Here is an 11,210-nt window from a genome sequence, read left to right on the forward strand (position 1 = left end):
TGCTGTACTTTTAGGGTCATTTTTGTCAAACAGTCTTCTTTTTGGCAATTTACCAAAACTTCTGAGGTAAATGTTGACATTTTATCTTATTTCTATATTCATTTTGATGTTACATCTGCAGTTTGTACTACGCAAGGCCTAAGCACCTAATTACGGTAAATAAAAGTTTACGCATGTAAAGGGAATCACATTATAGGTACAAAAATTGATAAATTTTAGTTGCAAAATAGCACGACTTACAGCACTGCATGATGGCGGAAGTTTTGCCAAAGGTTCATTTATGTAAGTGTTTGTAAACATCACAAAACCAAAAAAAAATAAAAAATGGTTAAACCCCAAATGAACCGGTAGCCATGGCACATCTACACACACACAATGAATGAATGCAGTCCCAAATAATTGTAATAAAACTTCAAAGTGTGTTGTGCAGAAATCTTTGTTCATATTTCAAGCAAACACTCCACACCTCATTATTATAAAACAATTCGATAAATGATTTTTATTTGAAAAGATTTATATGGGAAAAAGTGATTGTTACACATCATGATCTTCTTTGACAGGTCATGCACCACTACACGGACACAAAAATTGATTTTTGTTAAAAACAAAAATTTTACATTTATATATTTTATATATTTTTATATATTTTTAAAAAATGTTGCTCTACATTCCTCTAGATGGCACTCTAAACTATTTACACATTGTAAAGCATACTGTGGCACGAGTGGATTATCATCATGAGTGGATTAATTTTTATTTATTTTTTAAATAGTTTAGAATACATATTTTTTATAAAACTGTGATAAAGATCGAATCGTCTGGTCCCTTGTGGTTCCCTTGGCTAATGAATTTCCCAGTTAAGTGCTGAGAGGACTCAGGAAGTAGAAATGAACACAAGTGCAAGATGCCAAAACTGGTTTTAATAGAACATAACCTGTGAAAATCAAATAATGCAAACTGAGCAAGGCATACATCGAGGTGTACAGTATTACATCATGACCGAGGCATATGGATAAATAAAAAGTCCCTGACCCCAAAGAAGAAATGGACAAACACACAATATTTATATAGATATATATTAATATGAACAGAACTATAAACGATAAAACATCTCTTTAAACTTACACTAGTATTTTTTGAGTGCTTAGGTCTCTGGGTTAAGGATCTGTCAATCTACACACTAATAAAACATCATTATTTATTGTATATTTTAATTTCTTTTTTTATTTTACAGCAGGATGTAATGCTCACATAAAGGCTACTCTGTTCTTTATGATCTGTAGTTGTTACCAGTATGTGGAACAGGAAATTGAAGAACAGAACAATATACAGGTCTGACTGCGAAATCCTGCTTGGTGAACTTATAGATTATTATCTTCCGTGTAAATTTATTCACTGCAGCAAAAAAAAACAAAAAAAAAACGAAAAATACAACAACAAAAGAAAAACATTTCTTTCGGTGAAGTATAAATCATGTCTGGGAGAGAAGAGGAAATAAAAAAAAAAACTTGTACAGATTATTATTATTTTTTATAATTTTTTTTGGGAAGTTTCATTTCATTTTAGTAAGCAGGACGGATTATTATGGCCTTGGAGCTTCATCTTAAAGGAAAACTTCACCCTGAACCAAGTTTACTCTGAAATGTGAAACGTGTCGTTCTGGTGCTCATGTTTATTTCATCTCCCGCTTTCAGTTTGCTGCCTAAAAACGAAAGATAACTCAAATCTGACTCGGCTAAATAGCGCCGTACAACATGACGACCGTTTGGATCAAGGAACGCCTGATCGACTTGAAATGAGGAACTCTAAACGATGTCTAAACATCTAAACAACCCCAACGTTCAGGAAGTGACGCCGAATTAGAACGGCCGCCCGCTATCGGTGACGGTGCTGCAGGAAATCAGACCAATGTTTAAAAAAATAATAATAATAATCACACTAATAGACTAAATAAAAGTTGTTCAGGGTCAATTTTTTTTCCTTTTAAGCTCTCGAGTGAAGCCACAAAGGTGCCAAAACTTCTTTCCGTTTGAGATTCTTGCCTGAAATCAGTCACAGTGAGCATTTAAAGCTGACGGTGACTGATGACGGGGAGCCTTTAGTGCGCGGACGCGTCTACACTATAATTAGACGGGGGCAGTTCGGTACACGAGCTAGGACTCCTGGGGCTGCTGGTCGCCGAATGGGGCATCTGTGGGCGTCGTCTGTCCTTCAAACCCTGACCCGAACCCCTCGTCCATGTGCTCCAGTTCGCTTTGGTCCAGAAGCTCGAAGTCCTCCTCCTCTGGCGGAACGAGCGTCGTGTCCTCGCCGGTTCTGTCCGCTTCCTCGAGAGGAGACTCAGTGGGACACGGCGGCGTTTCGGAAGGAAGGAACTCGGCCACGCCGGGCGCCTCGGCCGCCTCCGAGGAGCTCAGCAGGGCCGAGAGGGTGTTCTGCACCACGGTGGAGATGGCGGTGCTCACGATCTCCTCGCTGAGCGCCTCCAGGGTGCGAGAGGACGCCTCAGGCTCGCTCGGCGCGCCGCGGCCTCGGACCTGTCCGTTGAAATGAGTGTTGACGAAGTGCAGCGGCGAGGCGAGGTGCTGGATGAGCAGACTGGCCGGGCTTTGAGACTCCTCCTGCGGACCCAGGGGAAAGTGAAACAGTCCGGGCTCGATGGACGGGAACTCCTCCACCGAGGGGAATTCTGGGAGATCCTTGGAGAAGCTTTCCTCAGGTTCACTGTGCACGCTCTGCTGGTCCAAATCTGCGAAACACGGAGAACCGGATTAAACCAAGTATACAAAGTTCACTCTGGAGCGTGAGGTAATGGAAAGAGAGAGAGAGAGAGATCTGGAGGAATGAGTAAGAAAAAGAAAAGGTAGATTTGGTTGAGAATGAGGGAGAAATATTGACGAGAGAGAGGGAGAGAGAAAGAGAGAGATCTGGTCAAGTCAGAGTAAAAAAGAGATCGAGTTGGTTGAGTGACAAAGAGAAAAAAATCTGGTTTACTGACAGAGAGAGTGAGACCGATCATTATTGTTATTATTACTATTTAGGGCTGCAACAACTAATCAATAAAATCGATAACGCCTCTAAGAAGACGGTAACCTGCACGCTATGCAAGACCGAGCTTTCCTGGCAGGTCATGCACGAAAACTTAAAAAGAAAATGTGTTGGTGTTACGGATGGTGAAACGTCAGGAGGGTCGGTAAAAACTGTATCTCTTCATTGTGTAAAAGTTGTATAGTTTAAGTGCTTTTGTTTAAACTGTTTGCTAACTTCGGGCTAGATCTGTTCATGGGCTACTCGCTAGCATCACATTGCGCAATCACCACATCTTATCAACTGAATGCCAGTGTATTTTTTAACTATATATATATATATATATATATATATATATATATATATATATAAATAAACACTGTATATATTATATACTACATTCCATTTAAGGTTTAAAATGTCAAAATTAAAGATCATTAAACTCTATATGGGGCTTTTGCATTTTTTAAAGTTTATTTTTATACATTAATAATACCCTGATTTACAGTTTTTTCATAGTTATAAGCAAAACATCAAATTAAAGAAGCATTTAGGTTTTATCTGATTAATCGAAAAAAAAAAAAAAATCTCCCAACTAATCGATTATCAAAATAATCGTTAGTTGCAGCCCTATTACTATTATTATTATTATTATTATAATCATTATAACGTGTATATGCTTCCCTTTTTTAAAAATAATATTCACAAGTCCTTATTTTTTACCAATTCTGTACTCTTGTATTTTAAACGCATTTATTTATTATTATGCTTTTTCATACTCGTCTTTTTTTTTTTTTTTTTACTTCTGTCATTTTCTTGTGACTTATTAATGAGAGAGAGAGACCAGGTCGAAAGAAAGAAAGCATAAGTGTGTGTATGTGTGAGAGAGAGACCTTGTCAAATAAGAGAAAGACTCGAAAAAGATCAACAGAGAAAAACAGACCGGTGTTGAGTGTGAGCGGGACAATAAATGCAGCACTGACTACCATGAGATTCTGAACGTCTTTAAACTTGACTACAAGCTATAAACGTGTCTAGACGAGGACTTAAACAGCTCAGCGGCTGCGATTTCTGAGCGCTGTGTGTTCGTCTGCTCCGTCTCTCCACCTCCGTGTAACTGTAGAAGCTCTATGCAAATGAACGGACAAGTCTTGATGCTCTCCTCCTTCACACACACACACACACACACACACACAGGATCCTGACGTTACCTTCCGACACGTCTGTAAGTTGCGGCGTGGTGGCTCTGGACACCGAAAATCCTCCGCTCTCGAGGATGGACACTTCCTCGTCAGAAAGCTCCGAGTCCGTGATGGCCATCGCCAGCGCCGTGGTCTTGACGTCCACCTGAGGACACGAGACACAATGACCGGTCAGCATCCGGAACCGTGACCTGATCAAAAGTGCAACAGTATTGTTTAGAACACGGTGGTAAGGAATGAATGACGTACAGTTGGGGCGAAGCAGGACAGCTCCTCCTCGCTCTCGCTCTCCGTCTCCGCCCTCGGCTCGTCTCCTTCCTCCTGCTCCTTCTTCACCTCTGCTCACACACAAACAATTAATTTTTTTTATACATCACACACATCATGCAAAAAACTAAAACAACCCATAACCTCAGAGTTTCAGATGAAACATTTCCGTCTCACTTCTCTTGTCGTGTTTGCGGTGCTGCGTGTCCCCCTTCATGCTGTAGTCCAGCTTCATCAGGATGGGCTCCAGTCCCGTGTACATCTTCTGGATCAGCTCATGGTACACAACCAGAGGCCAGAGCAAGACGCTCAGCGCTGCACACACACACACACACAAAAATTCTTCTTCACATAACAGGTAAAACAATATCACAGTTTTTGCAACTAGAGCAGATAATAGCGTGTCACGATTATAAAAGACACAAGGACGAATACCTTCCCCCACTAATCCCGCCTACTCGCTTTCTATTGGCTCACAAAGCCGACTTTGATGAACAACAAAGACACTTGTATAAACCTTTCCTGTGGTGAACTGGCTTTAAATTTAGTTCTCAGGTGGTTTTCAGGTGCCACCCATAAGCTCTCTCTATAGGACAGGCCCTAAGACCCTAAGTATTAGCACCCTAGTTTTTAGAGACGGGAATCACCAGTCACCTCCCGATACGACATCATCACGATAACTCTGTGCTGATTCCATTAAAATTTTAATTCTATACTGAGATTTTATAAATATCGCAATCAAGTATAACACTCCCCCACCCCCTCTATTTTGTTACAATTTTAAACCTTTAAAAAAATGTTTAATGAGTAGCACCAGCAAGATTTTAACGGACATTCCATTATATTTTCCACATTATATAAATAATTTTAATTAAAAAATTATCTTTTTACTTTAATTCATTTCTGTTCAGATCGTTAATTCACTCAACTAAATTAAAATATTAGAATTTACATTTTAAAGATAATTTAAAAAAGTAAATTTGTAAAGGAATAAAGGAAAAAAAAATTTTTAACAGGTAGTGCCCGACCTAGGAACGAGTCGTGTTTCAGGAGCACATTTGTAAGTCGGATTTGTTCTTAAGTTCAACAAAGTGAGTCTTATTTTTGACACGAATATACACGACATGTAAATCATACCAATCCATTTGACTAAATCTGTCTACTTTCCACAGACTGTGGAAACTGTAAACTGAAAAACTGTAACCGCGCCTAAGGAAATTAATCTCACACGTCAACTGTAACAGAGTCGCCTTTATATCGCGAGAAATCCCAGACGCCATTTTGTCTTGGGGCTGTTTTCCACTGCATTGGACTTTGAACTCTGTTTTGTTGAGGATTTTCTAAAATAAGGATTATTTACCATCAGAACAGCTTTACAGGACAGACTGCAGTGTCTATTTTTTGTACAGTACGTGAGCTACTTCTTTTGGCATGTTCAAAGTCAAAAAATTTATTATAACTGAGGTATGACTATTTATCACTCGCGTTTATGATACAAAAATAATAATAATAATAATAATTTAAATAACTCAAGTTGACTCACAAATAATGTAGGAGATCATGACTCCGGGGATGTAGTGTCCAACCATGGCCAGCAGGAGGCATCCTGAGCACGTCATCACACAAAACTGATTGGACAAAAGAGACAGACGCACACACACGTGTATAAGGTAAAACACCTGCAGCACTATTTAAAGTCTTTAAGAATAAAAAAAAAACTATTATGTAAAATATTTTATAATAAAGTAATAAAGTAACAACCTATTATTGTTAGCCGCATACCTTTGCTAGTCATACGAGTGTGTTGGGTGTGTGTGTGTTTAGTTTTCGCTCTCTTTCAAGTGGTAAGTCTATCCAGAGCTTTTATTTGCATTTGTTCATTTATTTTGGCACACATTTACTAGCCATGTGTGGAAGTCTCGTCCTTGGGTCTTGTTTAAACGCCCATATATGGGTAGAAATGGCTGATGAAATAAATACAAACAAAAAAAAAGAAAGGCAGAGCGTTGCGTCGAAAGTCAGCGTGACCGTTTTTACCTTGCCGTGATTCTGACGTTTGAACTGAAGCATCTCCTGGATGTAGAGGCTGCAGGTCAGGTAGCTCTCGGCGAGGTGGTGGCTCAGCTCGGCCACGCTCAGGAGCCGCGGGTGCACGCCCATGCTCTCTCTGCAGAAGGAAAAAAAAATAAATATATATAAATATATATATATATATATATATATATATAAATAAACTTTCAACTGCGCTTAGTTTATTCATCCTTAGTAACAGCCTGATTGTGGTCACATGGTGACGCTTATTTAACCCAAGGTAATATCTGCTAAACCAAAATCATTCACCCTGTTCAATTTTTATTAAATTCACCCAAGTTAACGTTTATCATGTTACATTAAAATCTTAGAAAAATCCATGTTACCATTTTCCTAATTGCTAGCAGAGTTAAAATTAACTCTTACATTAAAATTCGAATTTAACAAAATTTGCCACATTAAAATGTGAATTATTTACCATGCTTAAATTATCAAAACTGTAATTATTTTGTGGAGTTAAAAATTAAAGGTTTGCGATGCAAAAATTCGATGAGCTTACCATAATAAATAAAATTTTTGTTATTTACCACATTTAAATTCTTATTATTTATTATGTTCAGATAAAATATTTGCCACTTTAACATTCTAATCATTTACAACATTAAAAATCCAACTGGCTATTGTTTAAAATTTAAAAAAAAGTTTAAATTGTAAAACTACAAGTTTGTTACAATCAAATTGTAATTGTGTAAAATTTATTATATATATATATATATATTCTTTTATAATGTTAAAATCAAAGGTTCAACATTTAAATTATTTTTGTTAAATTAAAATTACATTTGTTTACCATAAATGTAAAAAAATGTACATTAAATATTATAACCAACTGCTTACAATGTTACAATCAAACAATTGCCGTGTTTAAAACATGTTTACCACATTACAACAGAATTGTAGTTGTTTACAACATTAAAACCTAAAGTTTATTACTTTAACATATTTAACTTGTTAAGCAAAAAAAGTTTGGCATGTAAAAAAAAAAATTGTTAAAATTCATATTGTCTATAGTTACAATTTAAGCTGTGTTTAAGATGCTGTGTTACTAACCAGTAGAGTTACTGAGAATTTTTTGTTTTGTTTTTGCTTTTCATTCTCCCGAATAACCCAAAGGTAAATCAGAAGCCTTCCTGTCAAAATTTACAAGGGAACTTTTTTTTACTCTTCTTCTTTAACACATTGTTGAATTTGACCAAACTGAGAAATATAATAAAACCTCATCAGAACAAAAGTGGACCAAAACCAGAGACTTGTGCGACATCGTATTGCAATTTCAGGCTTTTAATAATAAACTAACCAGGATTATGCTTTCATAAAAGTTTTCTAATTTCAATAAAAATTTTATCAAAACAAACACACTGACAAAAAGCTTAATTAGATGACTTAAATGGAAAAGGGTGGGGCTTCCATGAGGTGGCAGGTTACATCAGACCTTTTAAAAACAAGCCTATATAGCCATGAAATTTACTAATTCTAAATTAGGAACAAGTTTAAAATAATAAAAATTTAAGATTTTTTTATTTTTATTTAAACCAACAACCTCCCCTTTCTAAATATAAGTCATCTGTATCTGAATACAAACATCAACGTGATAAGATTCCACAAAACAAGCTACATAATTATACATAACCATACCGTTCTATCCCGGGTGCCTCTGCGTGGAGCACTGTGCAGTAAAAAAAAAAAGCAAGAAAAATTATAAATAAAATAAAATTATTTTTTCTCAGGAGCATCATTATAAACAAATGTGCATTAGCAATCAAAAATAAATTTACCAGCAATCTGAGGGAGCTTGTCCTTCCATCTTTCCAACAGCGTAAAAGCGAGCAGGGACGCGCAAATAAGAAACAAAGGACGCAAAGAAGTAGATGACAATAACCTGGAACACAAAAAACGCAGTTCGGATGGGATTAGTTGGGCGTCATAGTTTAATACAAACTGATAGCGTTCAAATGTTTTAGAAATGCTTGTTCAGGCCTGGCCTCGCATGTTGCGTTGATCACTTGATCTTAACATTTACATGCAAGGATCTTAGTAACGTGTCTATAACCATTAACGTCAAAAGATGTTTTGCTTTTTCTAGTCTAAGTTTAGGTTTGTTGTCTCTGATTTGTTTGTCGTCATATCTGTCAAATTTCACATCATTGGGAATAAGATTTCCTAAACATGACTAGGTTCAAAAAGTGACGTATTTTCACATATTTTAGAGGGAAACATGTATATTTACTTTTTTATTTAATCGATAGTTCTTTAGTTTTAAGTCACGAATATCAAGTATAAAAATCATCCAAGTTTGCAAATTAATAATAAAAAGAGCAAAAATAGATGGAGATTATTTATAGTTTAATTTACATTAACATGGTGTGACAAAAAATTTTTACTTTCAATTAAATAGTTATTTACTTTGATCAGTTATTTATCAGTGTTATACAGTAAGTCCCCTACATACGAACAATTCCATCCTGAGAGATCGTTTGTAAATCCAATTTGTTCATAAGTCCAAAAAACATTGTCCAGGTATTAGGATACTAACACAATCCATAAAAATTTCAGGTCTATCTTAATTCTGTTTTCTATCTTTATTACGGTACATAATGTAAATTTTACAGCCAAAAGTTCTATTTTCTGTACTGTACATTTTTTTATTATAATTTAAATTTTTATAATTTTTTTAAATTATATTCTTATTTAGAACTTTTTTAAAGGTAAGGGACGGTTGTTAAAAACATTTTCTTGCATATTATAAAGTTTATGACTGTGTGTGACAAATAAAATTTTAACATGATTTAAAACTAACATGTTCCATGATCCCGTCCTTATTTAGACGATGGTTGAACGATTCATGGTAAAGGAACGAACAATGTCTGCCATCTTTTTACCTCACTCTATTCTGTTAATTATTTTCACTTTTGCCATCATCGTTATTGCTTAGCACTTCTTAGCAGTACCAGCTTCATCGCTGCTTTTACGCTTGCTTCCGGGGACATGTAATCTGTCTTTCTCCATTAAACATGTACAAACGCATGTTCGTATCTCTAGTTCATAACTCCAATGTGCATATGTAGGGGACTGTATTTATACTCGTTACATAGGCGAGACTTTGTTCACATGGAATTTTAATTGTACACTCATTAGTGCAATTTTTAAAAAATTTACAGCGCCATCTGTTGACTTTTAAAATGAAAGAACGTTGAAGTAGAATTTTTCCTGATATAATGGCGTTTTCCACTTAAATTTCAAAGTATTATATCTTCTCGTCCTGTGGGCCGATTGCGATTAAAACAAAGCCTATACATTACCTCAGCAGTGGCCAAATACCCCTGTGAAAACCCCATTAAAATTTGTTTAGTAGGTTTTATGTGATGCATGCACAAACAAAAAATCTCAAAAATCACTTGATGTGTTCCATTACTCATCATATGTCCGCCCAAATTATTTTTTTCTGCAAATAACTTTAATGCCAACTTTATAGATTTATTATATAGAGGTGTCTGTGACTGACAGAACACAGGAGACAAACATGTCCACACCTTTTAATTAATTAAACATTTTTTGTCTTTTTTTATTCAAATAAAACATTTAACTTTTTTTATTTAAATTAAAAAGAAATTCCTTAATATTGTATTTAAAATATTTTTTTTTACTCAATTTTTCTACTTAAATTTTAATTGTTACTTAAATTATCCCTTATGTAAAATTGTTTTACTCAAATTTGGAGTAAAATTTTAATGTTGAATCAATTTTTTACTCAGTTAATTTTTTTTTACTCAAAATACACATTTTACTTAACTTTATTAACACAAATTCAAATATGTATTAATTTCCTCAAGTTTATAATAAATTTATTACTCAATTCAACAAATATGTTTACTTTAAATATAATTAATATATAAACATTGTTGGTTTATTTGTTCACGAGCACTGTTGTCGCATTTCATCAGTAAAAGGCCATTAAACTAGGGCTGTGTCCCAATCGCGGCCTCACTCCCTGTAGATGTGCACTACGCAGAACACAAAATCGTGCATGTTGTACACTAAAAAGTGCACTATTTTGTAATAAATGATGACATTTGGGATTTATAGGGAGATAGGATAGGCTAAGCCAAACCGGACAGCCTGACTCGTTAGCATCTTAGCTAATTACAGGCACTTTGTGTATAAAACACGCGCGCGCAGTTTGATCCGGCTGGTGATGGTGATGTATACCCCGGGGTTTAGACTTCCGCACTCCGCCGCCATGTTGTGAAGAGCGAGCGCTTACCAGAAGGCGGTGTTGAGCGCGAGCGCTGCGACGGCGCTGTGCACGGGCCTCTCCCACACCAGCAGACTCTGCGCGCACAGCACCGCGCGCTCGTAGGGCGCGAGCCAGCGCTGCAGCCGGCTCCGGAGGCTCGAGAGCTCGGGACTGTCGCTCCGCTCCGTGCACGCGGCCGGGAACAGCGACTCGAGCGCCACCGGAGCACACGAGGAGGAGGAGGAGGACGGGACGGACGAGCGCGCGGCCTCCTCCCCGCTCGCCATTTTCCTTTCTTTTTCCTTTATTTTCTCTCTCTCTCTCTCTCTCTGTTCTTACGCCTCTCCTGCCAGATCACGGGGCTCTACGGAGGATACCGAGTGGTCACG

General features: G+C 36.7%; 1 protein-coding gene across 1 annotated transcript; it reads right to left on the bottom strand.

The window, feature by feature from the left end:
- Positions 1-900: 900 nt before the first annotated feature.
- retreg2 (reticulophagy regulator family member 2) lies at positions 901-11,210 on the bottom strand. Its single transcript, XM_053477522.1, has 9 exons — positions 10,849-11,210; positions 8,363-8,466; positions 8,223-8,253; positions 6,534-6,663; positions 6,040-6,124; positions 4,674-4,811; positions 4,479-4,567; positions 4,239-4,374; positions 901-2,749 (listed from the first exon to the last, which is right to left on the bottom strand). Exons 1-9 carry the CDS (start codon positions 11,106-11,108, stop codon positions 2,154-2,156), a joined length of 1,569 nt encoding a protein of 522 aa, XP_053333497.1. The 5' UTR covers positions 11,109-11,210; the 3' UTR covers positions 901-2,153.

This window comes from Clarias gariepinus, chromosome 18 (assembly GCF_024256425.1).
Source record: "Clarias gariepinus isolate MV-2021 ecotype Netherlands chromosome 18, CGAR_prim_01v2, whole genome shotgun sequence".
Classification (NCBI taxonomy): domain Eukaryota; kingdom Metazoa; phylum Chordata; class Actinopteri; order Siluriformes; family Clariidae; genus Clarias; species Clarias gariepinus.